This window comes from Eumetopias jubatus, unplaced genomic scaffold (assembly GCF_037043125.1).
Source record: "Eumetopias jubatus isolate StellerSeaLion01/CBP00866 unplaced genomic scaffold, mEumJub1_p1.0 scaffold_17, whole genome shotgun sequence".
Taxonomy (NCBI): domain Eukaryota; kingdom Metazoa; phylum Chordata; class Mammalia; order Carnivora; family Otariidae; genus Eumetopias; species Eumetopias jubatus.
The window spans coordinates 31,855,881-31,874,369 of record NW_028274823.1 but is presented as its reverse complement, the minus strand read 5'-3'; the positions used below and the strand labels follow the sequence as shown (position 1 = coordinate 31,874,369).

The 18,489-nt window shown below is 46.6% G+C and overlaps 1 protein-coding gene across 1 annotated transcript; it reads left to right on the top strand.

Moving 5' to 3' along the window:
• Positions 1-7,659: 7,659 nt before the first annotated feature.
• PGAM1 (phosphoglycerate mutase 1) lies at positions 7,660-15,281 on the top strand. Its single transcript, XM_028098669.2, has 4 exons — positions 7,660-7,892; positions 12,162-12,436; positions 13,206-13,386; positions 14,126-15,281. Exons 1-4 carry the CDS (start codon positions 7,754-7,756, stop codon positions 14,293-14,295), a joined length of 765 nt encoding a protein of 254 aa, XP_027954470.1. The 5' UTR covers positions 7,660-7,753; the 3' UTR covers positions 14,296-15,281.
• Positions 15,282-18,489: the final 3,208 nt, after the last annotated feature.

Sequence of the window (18,489 nt, the reverse complement as noted above, 5' to 3'; positions counted from 1 at the left end):
GTCAGGGACAACTTTGGGGTAAGGGGACTGTCCTGGTCTGTTTGGGCTGTTTATAAACAACAGAAATTTGTTCTTCACAGTTCTCGAGGCTGGGATGCCCAAGATCAAGGTGCAGATTCAGTGTCCGGTGAGGGTCACTTCCTGATTCCAAGACTGGAGTCATGGATGCTAGTTAGAGACTACCGCACCAGTTCAGACGAGAAACGCTGTGGCCTGACACTAAGACGGTGGCAGTGGGGTAAAGAGGAGGCGAGAGATTGGAAACTGTATTTAGGAGGTAGAATGAGCAGCACTCACTGCTGACCAGGTATGAGGGGTGAGCAGGGTTGCTGTATACAGTTATGCAGACTGTGGACGGCTTCATTTCCCAGCTGAGGGGTTTGAAATCCAGTCTTCACTGGGCCTTGTCTAGAGGAGTTGGCCTTTTTCCATTTTTTTTTTTTTGTTTAAAGAATTTTATTTTCTCTCGCCAGATAAGGTTACAAGTTAAAAGTTTTACTAAATTTAACCATAATCCTGGATTCTTCAAAATGGGCACAGGCCTCTAGACAGTTCTCAGGTTACACAAAACCCTTGTGAGACTGACTCAACCAAACTATCACCCTTTCTCAGGAAAGCAGAGGCAATCTTTTCCAAGAACCCTTGTATTCCAGCTCTATAGTTGAGAAAGTCCCGTTGCAGGACAGACTGAACCAAGCACATCAGGCCACATCTATTTACTGCCCTGTGGCTCACAGGGCTCCCAAACTGCAGGAAGTTAGCCTGTAAAACCAAGATAAGTGACCGGATTAGTTGGCCTTTTTCTAATTCACCAACAACACTGGAGCAATGGCCTTGGAAGTGAGGATAAATTACTCCCAGGAAGGGGATATTCCAGAACATGAGCGTGTCTATGGAAGAGACCCCACTCTCAATATCTGAAACAAGAGCTGCATCTATTACTTCCAGAGAGCAGAGCAATGCCTATCGGTTGCGATCTCTTTGAGGGGAACAGGGGTCTTCTATAAGGTGCTGGGAGGTGTGAAGGTCAGTGATGGACACACTTAGACGAGGTGGAGTTTAGGGATGGGTTGGTGATGCAGAGTGTGGCTGTTGCTGATTGGCTGGCTTACAGAAGTCTGGTCACTGAGGCAAATTGTCATTGTTCAGTAAAAGAGAGATGAACTGTCATCGATTAGATGGTTTAAAACCCTTTGTGGTGGTTCCTCGTTGCCATGGCAACAGGACAATCTTTAGAAAATGAGAACTTCTTTTTTCCCCTCAAGTGACGGCTAACTCAGACCATTTACCCTCCCAACAGCATTTCACTTTACCAGTGACCATGTTTGCTCAAGGGGATAGATCTCCAGAGGATTTAGAGACTGTCTGGGGTGAGGCCACTGCCTGGTCCAGGCTGTGGCAGGAAGGTCTGGTGTCTGTCACCTCCCTCCAAAGTCTTGGGCTGGGTGTTCTGAGAAAAACTAGTTGCACAGCCAGGAAGGCCCTCGCCTGGGGTGGCATATGAAGTCAGAAATGGGACCTACGCACCTGACTTCCAGTCACCTGTCAGGAAGGAGATGTGAGGTACCTGGAGACAGAGTTTGGGCCGTGAGGCTAGACCTCCAAGTTTTTGTCCCTGTTGCCACCAAGACCTAGCCTTCGTCCCTCCTTCACGTCTCTCAGTTGGTTCAGCAAGAACCACTTGCGCCTGCCCAACCACACCCAGAGGAGCACCGCTGGAGCTGCCTGAGGAGATCGGGAGCTGCATGAAGACTGGCGGGAAAAGAAGATGGCTGTTTCCTGCCGCTCAGCAGCTTCGTCAGTGTCCCCAGGCTCTCCCCCCATACCCTCTCCCTGCCCTCGGGACATGGCTCTTGGTGGCTAGGCTCTCACAGATTTTTTAAAGCAGCTTTATTGAGCTATAATTCACATACCATCTACTTCACCCATTTAAATTGCACAATTTAATGTTTTTAGTTCACTTCACGGTTATGTGTAACCATCACCACAGCCAATTTTAGAACATTTCATCACCTCACAGAGAAACTCCATGTCCCTTATTTAGCAGCCCTCAACTTTCCAGCACCAGGCAAGCACGAAATCTACTTTCAGTCTCCATAGGTTTACCTCTTCTGGACATTTCATAGAAATGGAATCATATATTATGTCATCTTTTGACTTCTTTACTTAGCGTACGATTTTCAAGGTACATCCAGGCAGCACGTATCAGGGTTTTATTCCTTTTTATGGTTGAATATTCCACAGTATGGATATACTGCATATTGTTTATCCATTCATCAGCTGATGGACACTCGGGTTGTTTCCACATTTTGGCTTTCGTGAATAATGCTCTTATAAACATTTGTGTTTGAGTTTTTGTGTGGATATTTGCTTTCTCTTGAGTATACACCTAGGAATGAAATTGCTGCATCATAGGGTAACTCCATGTTTAACCATTTGAGAAACTCATGTGGGTTTCTGATTGTTGTTCTTTCTTGTCCACATTTCTTAGGCTGGACAACCCTGAGCTGGCTCATGTTGTCACCTCCGGGAGACAGGCATTTCCTCCACTGCACTCAGATATATGACAGCCACCAGCTCCCCTGCTCTACCCCCAGCAAAATCCTTAGCAGGCATATTGGAAACCTGGCCAACCACCTTGCCATTGGCTGACAGGCCCCTTTGATAACTTTCCTCAGTTAGTCAGTAAGTAGTCACTAAGTGCAGACATGAAAATATTTCTGACTTGGGGCGCCTGGGTGGCTCAGTCGTTGGGCATCTGCCTTCGGCCCAGGTCAGGGTCCCAGAGTCCTGGGATCGAGCCCCGCATCGGGCTCCCTGCTCCGCAGGAAGCCTGCTTCTCCCTCTCCCACTCCCCCTGCTTGTGTTCCCTCTCTTGCTGTCTCTGTCAAATAAATAAGTAAAATCTTAAAAAAAAACCCAACACATTTCTGACAAATTTATTGAATGTACGTGCACGACCATGAGACTTTATCTCCCCGATCTCATACAGCTGGTTGACCCAGGGCCCCAGCTGTGTTACTCTGAAACCCCTCACAGCATTCAGACAGAGGTCACGCTGCCCACGGGCTGTCCAGCCCTGACTTAGTATCCCTACGTCAAGGATGCAAAGGCAAGGCCTGCTCTGAAGAGTGATCTTGGCTCCAGGATTCCTCAACAGCCTTCCTGAATTTCCTCAGAAACATACCGCAGTCCAGATGCTTCCACCTACCCAATCTTCTTTTCCTTCTTCCTTTACTTGGGTCACACCTACTCTATCACCTCCCCATTTCCTGTCTCAGGCATTTCCCCTAATACATTTTATGCAAATCCTGTCTGGGCAACTGCTTCTCAGAGATCCTGTCCTAACTCATACGACTAATCTCTCAGTCCTTCACTAAACTTAATGTGAACTATTCCCAAATAACAAAGTGTCTGCCTGTTTTGTACTTAAAATTTCATCCAAAGAAATAGAGTAGGAAAACAGTTCTATGTGAAGGAAAGTAGAGGGGTCAAAAAGGTTTGCTTATTGCCCCGCTTTGAGCAGTTTAATCATCGTAGTTATGACACGCAGGGCCTAGAGGCAGAGGGCACCCCCTCCCCCCAGTGGTTGGTGGTTTCTTTTTAGAGACCAGAAGAGTTCCAGAATCCAGAAAGAAGGGCTTGTACTATCGCTGGGCCAGACACTCAAGTCGGAGGCTGGGTTTTGAGGACAGAAGGAAGGGTGTTGTCAGGGGAGTTGTAGGAAGCCACAAGTCCACAGTAGCGCTGGCCTCTCTCTTTTCCAGCCACACTCCTTCCTGCTGTTGATTCTCAGATGGCGACTGCAGAGGGCTGGAGCGGGACTTTCGGGCCTCCTTGAAGCACTCTTCCTTTCTTCCAAGCCCAGAGTCCTGAGGCATGAGCTACGATCACCTGGGCTCACTCTCTGAGACAGAAATCCTGTCTTCCTCAGATAGCAGCTGAGCTGACACATCCGAACAGCAGGCCATGAAGTCACAAGATGTTCCACAAGTAAGGACCTGGGGTGTCCTGCCGGGGACCCCTGTGGGTCAAACAGCAGCTGCCCCTGTAGAGAACTTGGTTTGCCTCACTTCGATTCTAAATCGGGCCCTCCACTGAATGTTCGGCGCTTGATAACGGAGTGATACTTCTGTGGACAAAATAAGTGGGGAGGGAAAGCTGAGAGGGGCCTTTATTGTTTTAATGAACAGTGGAGGGTAATAGGGCTGTGCCTACTGATGATCCTTATCTGAATTTTTGTAACAACTTAACCAATAAGCTGGTTGGTTGAAAGCTGTTCCTGAGATTTTCCCTAGGCCTGGGGAATTAAAGCACTGGGCTGCCCTAAGAGTTTGGAATTTTGAGGCTGGCTGGAGGCCTCAGGTGGAGGTGACGGTTTGTTATTAATGACTGCCCCTGGCCCAGGAGATGACATCTGAGAAGAGTCTGGAGCACAGATCCCCACCCCCACACTCCAGGCGGGAACAGGGTCCTAACTGGCCACAGTTGCCCCCTGCAGGGCAAAAAAGCGAGGGCAGTGACCTGGTTAGGAACTGTGAAGTAGGTCCCTCAGGTTGCTCCTCTAGCTGGACCCCAGCTGCAATCAGCCCCTCACTCCTGTTTTGTTCTTGGGATGTATGAATTCTCTCCTGTATCCACGCGGTTCTTCAGAAGGGCCCAGGAATCAACCCTGACAAATGTCTCTGTGTTGTCTGCTCAGTAGAGATAACAACTAAGGTTAAAAAAAAAAAAAGTTGAGGACAAACGCTACTGATTTATCCTTACCTTTGACTGACATTTGGGAAATCTCTGTGGTTTGATAGGCTCTAAGCTTCTTCCCAGATTTGTGATTAAAGCTGAGTGAATCCCCATCTCTGTCCAGGAATTCTGGCTTCTGGCTGCAAAGCAAGCCTTCCGGTCTTCCCACAGTGCTTCTCATTCCCCTCACTCTCCCACTGTCCGGATCCCTCCAGGCTCCTGCCTCACTTCCTGACACAGCAAGCCCCAACTTAGGGGCCCTTCCCCGGGGATCACCTCTGATTTCTCCCTGATAAACCTGCTCCCCTGCTCATCTCCTGCTCTTTTTGAATGGTTCACTTCACTTTCCTCTTCTGTTACGTGTGAACTGGGGGTAGCAGGAGGTGGGGGGTTGCAGTGGAGGATTTTCAAGGTCTCTCCCAGCCCTGACACTCAGGGACACTCAAGAGAGTCTACCAAGGGCAAAGGCATCATGCTAAGTGCATGTGTGTGTGTGTGTGTGGGGGGGTGTATAAAATACTTAAGGTGTGGTGTCCGTCCTCAAGGAGTTTCTAGTTGAGTTGATCTGAGGCCTACCTAAAAAACTTCTGATGAGTTAAGGAAAATATCCTGTAAATGGGGTGCATAAAGTTATCAGAGTTCCCCAGGATTCCAAGGAAATGAGAGATGCCTTCTGGAGGCAGAGGGGGTTGGTAAAGGAATAAAACAGGATTCCCAGGCTCTTTCCCAAGGCTGGTGGTACAGATGCCTTAGATACCCAAAGTATCCTACTTATCTGCCAGTTCCAATCCCAGTGGGTAAACCGTCCCCTACCAGGCATCCTGCTAGAAGGGAAATCTGCTCATGGACCCCCAGGCTCATACCCTTTGAATTGGTGCTCTTCATTAAATCTTTTTGCCTTCTTGATCACACTGCTAGTAACATTTGTTATTAATGTTAGTAATGTACTTATTGTTATTATTACGACTATTTGCTAGGCACAGTGCTAAGCGCTTCCCATGCATGATCTCACTTATTCCTCACAACAGCATTTTAGGTGGCTATGAATATGATTGTTAACCCAGTTTACAGATGGGGAAAATGAGGATGAGAAGTTGAGTGACCCATCTTAGGTCCCATGGGTAATCAGAAACAGAGACATATTTGAACTCAGGTTTCTTCCCACTTATACTTCCTACTTAGTGCATAAATGGGAGACCTCATCTAGACTAGAGCACAGAAATCTTGAAGCAGAGAGCAGGGGGAGGAGAAAGGGACATGGCAGGAGCCATGACTGGGAGTATGGATTAGGGCCAAGGCAGGGGGACAAAAAGTCCAGTCTGAGAAGCCAAGGTTAAGGCTGGAAAAGCTCTCCCTGAGAGGGCCTGGGTATCAGGCTGGGATGACCAAGCACTAGGAGCAAGCAGAAGGAGAACCTGCATAGACGGATTCTTTCAAGGATCCCCACGTGGGCCATGCTGGAAGCTTGAACTGAAGGCCTTCCAAGGCAGTTCTCGCTTTGTAGCGCTGGGATTCTGTGAGCTCTGGGTGTAGTTTTAGTGCTGGACCTCACTCTGGTCATCTCTCTGGTCACTGAATTCCATCTTCTCCCAGGTGGTGCATTGTGGTTAGAGGGCACCCTAGGCCCTGGGACTGCCTGGGTTTGAGTCTTGGTTTCTCCTCCATTTCCGAGCTGTGAATTTGGATGGGGATTTGGAAGCCAGTCTCAGCTTGAATCCTGAGTCCTGTAACCTTAGGCAGTTTACTTCATCCCTCATTTTCCTCATCAGTAAATAAGGAAATATAATACCCACCTCATAGGATCAGTATGAGGATATGAGGATTAACTGAGTTAATGTTTGTAAAGCACTTATAACACTGTCTGGTACATAGTTTTTTTTTTTTTGAGAACATCTTAAAAACTTTTCTAGAATCTGTTAAATACAGCACACAGCACAATTTCATTGTTAGCTGTTTATATGTGGGTCTTATTTGCACTCCACTTGCTGTGAAGGGCAGAAAACACATTCAGCCCATCTTTGGCCCTAGCCCACTGACTGACTCCCGGTTTGGCTCAATACAGTGGCTAGTTTGAAATAAACCAGGAGTCAGCGCCAAAGGCGTCAGAGAGCTGTCCAGATAAGCAGATATTAAACTGCTGATTGGGTGTAGGGGAGGAACAGGCAGTGACTCTCCTCTTTCTGGAATGTTTGAAGGGGTCCAGAGTTTGCGTCACTGTTGGAGGACCAGGAGGCACCGACTAGAGGCTGAGAGACACCCGAAGAGGTGGGATAAACAGCCCCGTGTTTCTATAAAGAGCAGGACTTTGGAGCCCGCAGTCAGAGCCAGCTCTCTTACGTGCACAATAGGAAATGAGTATCCACTAAAAAGAGAGAGCACTGGTAGTGGCTATTGACTGAGCACCTTCCAGGTAGATAGGCACCAGCTTAGCATTTATTATGACCATTCACAAATGAGGCTGGGCGAGGTTAAGCGACCGGCCCAAAGATGCAAAGCAATAAAATGGAAGAGTGACGATTCGAGCACAGGTGTGTGAATCAAACTCTGCGTACGGATGGAAAAGTGACCTGGCGCAGCTAAGGGCGGTTCAAATGATAACGGTCACTTTATTACGACAAACGGCTTATGAATAACAGCAACACTAGAAGCGCAGAAACGTTCTCGAACGCCACCGCGGGCACGCCCACCCCGGCGCTGCCCGAAAGTCCCGCCGCCTTTCGGCGCTTACGTGCGCTCCGTGACCGCCGCGGCAGACGAGGGGCCGGCGGCCGAGACCGCATGCGCTCTGGCGCCCTCGAGCGCGCCCCTCCCCCCCGGCGGCCGCAACGCTGGCACGGGGGCGCATGCGCACGCCCGGCGGGAGGAGGGCGGCCTCCAGCGAGTGGAAAGATTTGGGCGACCAAGTGCGCGGGAGCCCGGCGGTAGGGTGCGAGGGCGCAGGCGCGGCTGGGGCCGGGCAGCGACTCCAGAATCTCGGCTAGTCTCAGTCTGTGTCGCACCCGGAGCCGCCGCCATGGCCGCATACAAGCTGGTTCTGATCCGGCACGGCGAGAGCACTTGGAACCTGGAGAACCGCTTCAGCGGCTGGTACGACGCCGACCTGAGCCCGGCCGGGCACGAGGAGGCGAAGCGCGGCGGGCAGGCGCTGCGAGGTGCGGAGCGGGCCGGGCCGGGCTGTGGGTGGGGGCTGCGGAGGCCCGGGCGGTCGCCGCTCAGTGAAGGCCGCCTGGCTCGCCCCCTTGCCCTCCCAGAGAGGGCTGACCTTGGGCTTCAGCTCTCCAGCAATTTATTTTGCAATTGACAAAATGGGCCCAGATTGGGGGGGGTCGACTTGCTCAAGGTCATCCAATGGAGTGAGGGGCCGCCCCAGGAAGAGGACCGGGGGCGGTCGTCCCTTAACCCACTGCATTCTCCAGGGCACCACCTTGCGAAATTCTCCCATTTTTTAGTCTGAGCATTTAGTAACTCGGGGACGGGTTTTTACATTGGATGCCCGGTGTCTTCCAGCAGCCGTGACCAAGCCTTTTCAGGAGGTCGCTGCGGATCCTAGTGAAGCGTCAGGCCACACGCTTGTCCCCGGCTGTGGGGGAGTATCGCGGCACTGGGGGGGGGACCCAGCGGGCCTCAGAAGCCCACGTGCTTATGCAGGCCTTTGCCGTTAAGCAGCATCCCACAAATCCTGTGTCCAAAATCTATTTTCAAATGTAATTGAATGAATGAATGAAGGATTTTAATTGATCCTGTGCACGATTCCATAAAGTAGACGATTTTTATCCCCCTCTTTTCTATCCCTCCCTGGCCCTCTCTTATAGTTGGGAAAAGTAAGGATTGCATAGATGACTTGTTCAAGGTCGTATCTTTTTATTCCTAGTCCATCTCGCTTGTTCCAGTTCAGGGTTGAGTAACAGGTAGATGCTGGGCAAAGGTGGAAGTGGCAGTGAGATAAACTCGCCTACCCCGGCTTGCCCCGCTGTGGGGGGGAATAGCTTTCTGTGGTTTTGGAATGCTTTTTATAAGGAGGCATTCTTAGCTGTCCGCAACCTGGAGAATCTCTCTGGTCTGAGAAGGTGAACGCGCCCGATCTCGTCTGATCTGGGAAGCTAAGCAGGGTCGGGCCTGGTTAGTACTTGGATGGGAGAAGGTGCTTCCATTGATGATTAGGGCAGATCCCGCCCTGCTCCCTTCTAACCTCTGGACAGAGAAGCAACCCTTTAAAAGGGTCATTGATGCCTGATATGGAAGAGGTATTTGGCCTCAGGTTACTCTAGCTGCTGCTTTTTTTTTTTTTTAAGATTTTATTTATTTGAGAGAGAGAGAGAATGAGAGAAAGAGAAAGCACATGAGATGGGGGTAGGGTAAGAGGGAGAAGCCGACTCCCTGCTGAGCAGGGAGCCCGATGCGGGACTCGATCCAGGGACTCCAGGATCATGACCTGAGCCGAAGGCAGTCGCTTAACCAACTTGAGCCACCCAGGTGCCCAGGTTACTCTGGCCTCTTGCCTTCACTCTAGGTCCTTTGAAATGAAGCAAAGGTTTGGAAAGTGTGGGAAATGTAATCCTGCTGGCTATGTGTGTGAATGCTGGTGAGACTTACATTAGGAGAGGCTGGGAAAGGGAAAGTGCTGGTAAAGGAGGCCATTTTCTCTCCTGTCTGGCAGGAAGAACTGTATGAGTCTGTGGTGGTTTGCTGAGGACTAGCCCAGGACAAAGATAATTGCAGCTGTACACTAAAGACTGATCAAATGGTCAAACTTGTAATTTCTCTTTAACAGACCCTATTTCAGTTTTTTTTTAAGATTTTATTTATTTATTTGAGAGAGAGAATGAGATAGAGCACGAGAGGGAAGAGGGTCAGAGGGAGAAGCGGACTCCCTGCTGACCAGGGAGCCCGATGCGGGCGGGACTCGATCCCAGGACTCCAGGATCATGACCTGAGCCGAAGGCAGTTGCTTAACCAACTGAGCCACCCAGGCGCCCCTATTTCAGTTTTTTTAAAGTTTATTTTTAGTAATCTCTACACCAGTGTGGGGCTCAAACTCCATAACCCCGAGATCAAGAGTCAGATGCTCTTGTGACTAAGCGAACCAGGCACCCCCCATTTCAGTTTTTAAGTAAATGTTGGTAGCATTAGTTAGAAAAATCTCATTTAAAATCTTAATATGAATATGTTATGGGCATCACAAATGATACTAAAAAAGACTAAAAGCAGAAATCTGAATGGTGAAGACCATCATGAGTAATGTAAGAAACCTAAAATAAATATATTAAATTCTTCAGAGCTTTAAATCATAGTAGGGTTTTTAAACTCTTGAAACGTTTCAGGAGGAAGCTAGTGAGAACTGAGTTTCCCCATGCAGTCTTACCTCGGGGGCAGGGGGGAATGAGGTCCACACCACACCATTTACTCCACCCATGGGAGTGTCCTAGTCTATGTGTTTTATCTAATGGGCAAGTTAAAGGAAGAGGCCTTAGAGTTCTCTGTTAAGTGCCCTGAGGCGAACTACTTTTCTCCTTGGGGACTTAATTTGAATATCCAACGGGATTGCGAGTGGAAAGATCTGGAGTGAAACAGCCGGTAGCTGTGCAGCATGGGAGATGAGGCTTGCACAATGGATGGTTGCTTTCCCTTGACTCAGCCTTTTACTGGGGAGCCATTCCTCCCCTTAGAGTTAGGGAGGAGATGGTAATGGAGTCTACTAGGACTTGTCCTGAGGCTCAGTGATGAGATTTGTCATCTTTTCCCTTGTGGGTAGTGTAGTGATGGGTTTCCTGGTGATTAATCCTCCCTTCCCCCATCGGCATAGTTCTTACTGGCCTCATTCTCAGTCGAATGACTGGCAGGAGAATTCACTTCACATTGCATTAATTACTGTTGGCAGCCTCCATATGAGGCAATACCCAGGAAAGTTTGTGCTGAATTTCAAAGAGGGCCTTGTAGCCTCATGGAGGAAAACACTACATAAAGGGCTATTTCCTTATTAAATTGGGAGGGGGGATAATATTTCATGAAATATGAATTGTAACCTGTTGGTTGGGGCAACGTAACTCTTGATTACCACCCCTTAATAAGTACCGTGTATGTGTATGGAGGAGAGGTTCATTTATAAATGAATCAGTGCACAGCACTTGCCCTTTTTGCTCTTTCTCCAGGGAGTGGCTTCTCCTAACCTTGGTCTAGCCGTCCATCTAAGTAGGTACAGGCTGGCACCTCACTAGAGCAGAAACTGTGGATTAAGAGATTGTGATGTGATTTCCACTCCATAGTGAAAATATAATTTCAGGCAACAAACTGAAGTTTTAATCATCATCCTCTAAGAGCTCTTGCCGTGTCCTCATTGTTGGGGGTTTAAAATCCATTTCGCCTAGACAAGCAGTTAGGACTGAAATATATTAGTAATTATTGGTCAGAAGTGACTATTTTAACTAAAATACAAACATCTAGATTCTTAGGGGTTAGGAAAATACGGCAGGGGCTAGAGATGGTGGTTATGAGTTGGATTTTCGAGTCACACAGCCTGATTTTTTTTTTTTAAAGATTTTATTTATTTGAGAGAGAGCACATGAGAGGGGGGAGGGTCAGAGGGAGAAGCAGACTCCCTGCTGAGCAAGGAGTCCGATGTGGGACTTGGTGGGACTTGATATCCGGGGACTCCAAGATCATGACCTGAGCCGAAGGCAGCCGCTCAACAAACTGAGCCACCCAGGCGCCCACACAGCCTGGGTTTTAATCTCTCACGTATAAGCTTCAGCCTTGAATGATTTGCTTAACTCCTCTAGCATGGGTTGTAAGGATTGTTAGGAAGACAAAACACGGACAAAATAGTCCAGTGCTTGACAGATGGTAAGCCCTCTATAAATATTAGCTATTATTATTTATTAAGAGATTCCAAGTTTTTAAGCATCCTTTTCTTGAAAGAGTTGAAGCAGAAATAAGTTCTTCAAATGGGCTTAAGCACAGCACTCTGGGGTTTAGGGTAAGCCACACAGATGGCACAGATTAGCTACTTGACAATATGTTTAGGTCTTGAGTTAGATGAATTATTGGGGAACCACTGGGAGGTATGTTGTCAGCTATAACATAAATTAACAAATTTTATCTTCCGTGAAGGCGGAATATTTCTTTCCTGCTAGAGTATACAAACTAAATTTTTTTTTTAAAGATTTTATTTATTTATTTGAGAGAATGAGAGATATAGAGCACGAGAGGGAAGAGGGTCAGAGGGAGAAGCAGACTCCCTGCTGAGCAGGGAGCCCGATGTGGGACTCAATCCCAGGACTCCAGGATCATGACCTGAGCCGAAGGCAGTCGCTTAACCAACTGAGCCACCCAGGCGCCCCCAAACTAGTTAAATTTCTATGTGAGAAAATTCTGGTTCCAGAGTGGACCTGATTAGCTTATCACTTTGAACTTGTGATTCCCAGATGCTGGCTATGAGTTTGACATCTGCTTCACCTCGGTGCAGAAGAGAGCAATTCGGACTCTCTGGACAGTGCTGGATGCCATTGACCAAATGTGGCTGCCAGTAGTGAGGACTTGGCGCCTCAATGAGCGGCACTATGGGGGTCTGACTGGCCTGAATAAAGCAGAAACTGCTGCCAAGCATGGCGAGGCCCAGGTGAAGATCTGGAGGCGTTCCTATGATGTCCCACCACCTCCAATGGAACCCGACCATCCCTTCTACAGCAAGATCAGTAAGGTATGGACTAATAGGGGTTTCGCTCACTCCACCTAGGACCACAGGTTAGGGTCCTGGGCCTCACTCTTTCTTAGCTTTTTATTAGTGTCTGCCTAGTCCCATTGAGTTTATAATTTATGACAAATTGTTAATTGTTTTAGTTTAATTGTTTAGTTCCCCTTCTCCAAGGAATGACCTTCACTTGTTAAAAGATAGAGCTGGTAGTTATTTAAAATTTTTTTTTAGATTTTATTTATTTGAGAGAGAGATAGCACAAGTGGGGAGGAGAGGGAGAAGCAGTCTCCCCACAGAGCAGGGAGCCCGGTGCGGGACTTGATCCCAGGACCCTGGGATCATGACCTGAGCCGAAGGCAGTTGCCTAACCGACTGAGTCACCCAGGCGCCCTATCCTTTTTTCTGTCTTTGCTGACATACTTTATAAAACCCATCCATATGTGCTCGCTTTGGCAGCACATATACTAAAACCCATCCATAGTTGTAGGGCCTTCCTAAGCCAAGTGCAAGATTAAGTGAATTGGGAAGAGCTTTGTGCCTACCTTTTTTGCTGCCTTTTCTAAGTTTCTTTTGAATAGTTAATCTTCCCAATTAGTGGGTAATGGTGGTAGGAAGAGCAGCAAGATAATAATTACCCCCTTTGCCAAGCTCTCAGCTCCATTCTGTGCCCTGGTGAGAGACTTTCATGCATCACTTTGACTTAGGGGATGAGGAGTGGGCAGAACAGATGCAACTACTACTAATTGGTGAGTTTGGGGTTTTTTTTGTTGTTTAGGATCGAAGGTATGCAGATCTCACTGAAGATCAGCTACCCTCCTGTGAAAGTCTGAAGGACACAATTGCCAGAGCTCTGCCCTTTTGGAATGAAGAAATAGTTCCCCAGATCAAGGAGGGGAAACGAGTACTGATTGCAGCACATGGCAACAGCCTTCGAGGCATTGTCAAGCATCTGGAGGGTATGTATATTTTTCAGGGGAACCCTCAAGGAGGGATACAGCAAAATTGCCACCAATCAGGGACTTAATTCATGCAAAGGAGACCTTTAGGAAAAGGCCAGACATATGGAGCGCCTTGGAGATAGTCCAGATTGACTCCTAGTCACCCTCTACCCTTGTTGCCTCCAAGCATCGTAGATAGACTCGTTGGGTGCTTATTATATATGCAGAGCTTCCGGTCCCCCTTCAGACCTGATGCAGAAGCCGCATCTTACCCACGTGAGTCACATACACATTATAATTTGAGATGCTCACCTTTAGACTAGGACTGCCACTTGAAACTACTGATAAAATCCTCCTTAATCACAACCTGGTACAACTTCACATGTGAATCTCAATTTGCATCCTAAATTGTTTCACCTGAAGGCCTCGAGGCGCAGATGTGCTGATTTTTGGCAGGCTGGATGGACTACATAGGACATTTGAGATGTGTATGGTCCTGCTTCGCTGTGGGTTTCCAAACCCTACTTTGGGAGAGATATCTGTGGTACACACCTTTTCATACTTTTTTCTTGCTTTTCAGTGGCTGAGAAATAAGTATTTGGCATTCTTTGGGTGACTGATCTATGATACAGATCATCACTGTTATTACAAATATCGGAAAGGGTGTCTTGTTTTAATTCCTACTATAGTCCTTTGTCACCTGCAGGGGTGATGTGCATTTGTGTCTTGGTTGGCTAATCATGGTGTGTATTTTCAGGTCTTTCCGAAGAGGCTATCATGGAGCTGAACCTGCCAACAGGTATTCCCATGGTCTATGAATTGGACAAGAACTTGAAGCCCATCAAGCCCATGCAGTTCCTGGGGGATGAAGAGACCGTGCGTAAAGCCATGGAAGCTGTGGCTGCCCAGGGCAAGGCCAAAAAGTGAAGGCAAGCAGGGAGACTACTTTCCCAAGGATCCCTCCTTGCCCATCCCACTCCTCTGCACTTCTTCCCTGCACATGTCACACTGACCACATCTGTAGGAATCTTAAGTTTTAGCTGCAGATGGGAACCAGTGGCTCCTAATTTCATTTAGCCATTTTATTTCTTGCATCCATTCCCTTCATATATTCTAGTCAGAATGGCACTTCTGGGGCATGAGTTCTCAGTCCAAGCTGAGAGAAGACTCTTTCCCAAGAGTAGGGAATTAGTAACACTGGGGTTTTTGCTACTGCTTTATTACTAAGGACCTGCTTGATTTGGGGATAGGGAGGAACCATGCTAGGTGTGACCAAGTGAGAAGCAGGAGAGCCTATGTGTGGTCCCAGGAGCAAGTCCTGTACTATTCTGTAGTCAGGTGGGGGGCTCTAGTCATTCCAGTGGAAGATGAATGTAACCTGCATGGTGATTAAAAACAATCATTTCCCCTCTGACCCCAGAAGAGCTGGCTCTAGAAGATTGGGATCAATCTGAATGTTTTACATGTTGCATTTACTTTTACAAGGAAAAAAAAAATGTGTGTGTGTGTGTGTGTATATATATATATATATGTATATGTATATGTATATATATATATATATATATATATATAAAATACAAAACAAAAACCCTTCTGGGGTTTCTAGTGGCGGTTGAAATATTCCCACATGTGATCATCCAAAAACAAGCCATTCCTCACACCAGTGTGGGATCAATTCCTTGACTTCTGAGGCCTAGGAGTTCATCCTGCTGTGTGTTTCAGAACTCCTCCCCTGCCTTAATGTTTTACGGCAGTGAGATGCCTCTTGATCATGTCCAAGTGTGTCTTTCACTGTATCTGTTTCTGATCATGTTCCAGTTGCTTGGCCCTGCCACGGGCCCAGTACTCATTTTGAGCGTACCTGTACTAAATCTTTTTTCCAGATCAGTATAATAAAGGAGTGATGTGCAATATCTCTGTGTGATGTAGTGATACCTCTTATGTGAGGTCAGCTTGAACATTAAACTTGAAATGTCCCTCATCACCCAAGTCCTTGTATGACAGAATAAGAGCTTTAGGACAACCAGTCAGTTTACACAGTCTGGTCCAAATATGGTGTATCTTACTAGGTTTTCCATCTTAGGTTGGAGAGCTGATGTGTGGGAGTGGGCAGGTCATCTTGGCTGAGCTCTCCATTCCTATTGTCTACAGCTCTTGCTCAGTGATGCTGGTTACTGAATACCACTTGAGTGGAAAGTCAAATTCTGAAATCCCATTATGCCTTTTGAGTAAGGTAAAGTCTTGTTTACCTTAAAAAGCTACTCTTTTTCTATTAGAAATCTGTAAACTTGATTCACACTTTTCATCCTCAGAAATTACACAGACCCTTATAAAATGATGCAGGAGAAAAGGAGTATGATTATATATGTAATTAGGAAGGGACATGGCTCACATTTACCTTCTCTCTAAGGCCTCTGAAAAGATCGTGGGATCTTGCCTACAAGGCAAGAGAAAGCTCTTACTGCCTTTCTTCTAGTTGGAGGAAGTAACGCCCTCCGTCTGGGAAGCTCTCATGAAGCTCCTCTGTGCCAGCCATTGGGTGAAGCATGTTATATACAATCTCTAATCTTCACCACCGCTGAAAGGGCTGCTATCCCCAGTTTACAGAAGAAACAGGCTGAAAGAGGTGCAGAAACTGGCCAAATATACACTGAGTACTGGAACCCAGAGGAAAAATATTCAACTACAGTCCTTATGCTAAATTTAAATACTTCTAATCATCTTGCTTCTCTAGTTTTTTGCTTGATCTATATAGAAACCCTAAGATGAGCTTTAGTAATTTTAAGTCCCCAACAGTCTGGTGGAATGTTAAATTTACTTAGCCTATACTGAATTGTAGACCAAAAAAAGTTGGTAATTTTCTCTGACCAAGGCTCTTCACCCAAGTCAGACTGGATCAGCTTACTCTTACGTCTTGACATCACCTAAGTTTATGGCCGTCTTCACTCACTGACTAGAACTCTTAGGGGTAGGAAAGTAACAGAAAGCCTGCATTATTTACCAACACCACTAGGAGGCTAACAACAACTATCCTTCCAAGAGCGTGCTTGGCTTGGCTAGCTAGCTAAGCATAATCACCTGTGGAGGGGGGAACCCTTTGTAGGCATTTTGAAGTTCATCTCACCCAGGCTGAGAATCACTATTCCAAGGCACAGAAACAATATTCTCCTTGTTTCTAGAACCAGTTGTAGGTGAGCAGATGATATCACTAAACATCACTGTTTGGGCACAGCCATTGAGTCAGCTATGAGAACACTCAAAAAAACTTTTAGTGTGCTTTGCTATGTTTAGTCACAATACCAGGTACTGAAGATTCAAAGACAGAATCCTGCCCTAAAAGCTCAGGCTAGTAGGGGAGACAGGCACATAAACTTGTAATACAATATTGGACAGTTAATGGAAAAATCCAACCTGCTCTGCAGCAGATCAGAGAGGGCTATTATCCAGCTGTTTCAAATTTTTTTATTTTTTATTTTTTTTAAAGATTTATTTTATCTGAGAGAGAGCACATGAGAGGGGGGAGGATCAGAGGGAGAAGCAGACTCCCCGCGGAGCAGGGAGCCCGATGCGGGACTCCATCCTGGAACTCCAGGATCATCACCTGAGCCGAAGGCAGTCGCTTAACCAACTGAGCCACCCAGGCGCCGTTTCAAATGTTCTTTATGACACTTTATTAGAACGTTTGTTTACATATCACCTGTCTTTTCCCCATTCTGAATGTAAGCTCTACAAGGAGAGGATTCTATCATGTTCACTGCATTAACTCCTAGTTCCTCAAACAGTGGTTGGGAGAGTAGTTGCTCAATATATATTTATTGAATGAATGATGTCCCAACAAGCAATTAATGAACCACTGTCAATTTGGAGAGCCTCTAACTTCATGCCCAAGGTTCTGGTCAATACTTAGCTAAGGAGGCACAACAGTAGAGAAGAATGTGGGCTTTACACTAAGACAGACGTAGGTTTGAATAATGCTCTAATGCTCTGCCACCTGACGTCTATGTGACATAGGGCAAGTTAACTAATTTTTCTAAGCCTTAGTTTAATTCTCTGTAAAACGCAGAAATGATTAGTACATTCCAGGGCCACTGGGAAGGTCAGAGAGAAAATAAGTGGCTAATGCTGTAGAATCAAATTGGTAGCATCCTCCTGCAAGGCAACATGGGGAAAATCTAACCAAAATTTTAAAAGTACACATTCTTTGGCCCAGCATTCCACTTCTAGGAATCTGTTTTGCCATAAAACCCAGGCAAGCACAAGGATATATAGTAGAGGGGTTTTCTCAGTAGCATTGCCTATAAAAGAAAAATCTGTAAAGTTTAAAACCTCTATCAGTAAGGGGACTGCTTAAACTACATCAAAGTGTCTAACATAAGGCTTGGAATTTGACAGATACTTGATAGAAGGCAACCAGGTCTATAATAACAACACATAATAATACCGGCATGTACTGGAACTTTAGCATTTCTTCCTCACAATAACCCTGTAAGACCATACTATTCCAGATGAGGAAACAAGACTTTAAAAGAAACAAAAATAGCTTGCACTATTATCAATGTTCAACATCCTGATTATTTTCGTATACTGTAATTTGTACAATGTCACCATTGGGGGAAAATGGGCAAAGTGTACAAGGGATCTCTCTGTATTATTTGTTAAAACTGCATGTGGAGCTACAATGATCTCAATTCTATTTTCTATTTAACAAACAAACAACCTAACCTATTCAAGGCTAGCAGCTAGAGAATATAGACCCAGGCAGGATGACTCCGGAGTTCACCTGTAACCACTGTCCCTACACATAAAAGATACGGGCTCCTTGAAGAACATCTCAACAACTGACCTCCGCTAATTCTTTCCTTCCATTCCCTCGGCAGCTTCTCCATGCTTAACCCTCATCCCTTCCTCCTCCCCAAACTTGCATGTTCATTCCTGCTTCTGCACTTTGCTCAGGCTTCTCTGTCTGCCTTGAATATCTTCATTCCACTTAGCTAAGTTCTTCAATTCCTTTTCACATCACAGATCCTTCCCTGGTCACCTCACATGACAGTGCTCTGTCCCTCTCTTCAGATTTAGCAAACATTTCCTGGGGTACCCACTAAATCAGTAATACTATGTTCA

What these genes read in the sequence shown, in the direction of transcription:
- PGAM1 (XM_028098669.2), top strand. Translation starts at nt 7,754, where the DNA reads ATGGCCGCATACAAGCTGGTTCTGATCCGGCACGGCGAGAGCACTTGG. An exon ending in CGGCGGGCAGGCGCTGCGAG is followed by an intron (nt 7,893 to 12,161) that starts GTGCGGAGCGGG and finishes TGTGATTCCCAG; the next exon opens with ATGCTGGCTATGAGTTTGAC. An exon ending in TCTACAGCAAGATCAGTAAG is followed by an intron (nt 12,437 to 13,205) that starts GTATGGACTAAT and finishes TTTGTTGTTTAG; the next exon opens with GATCGAAGGTATGCAGATCT.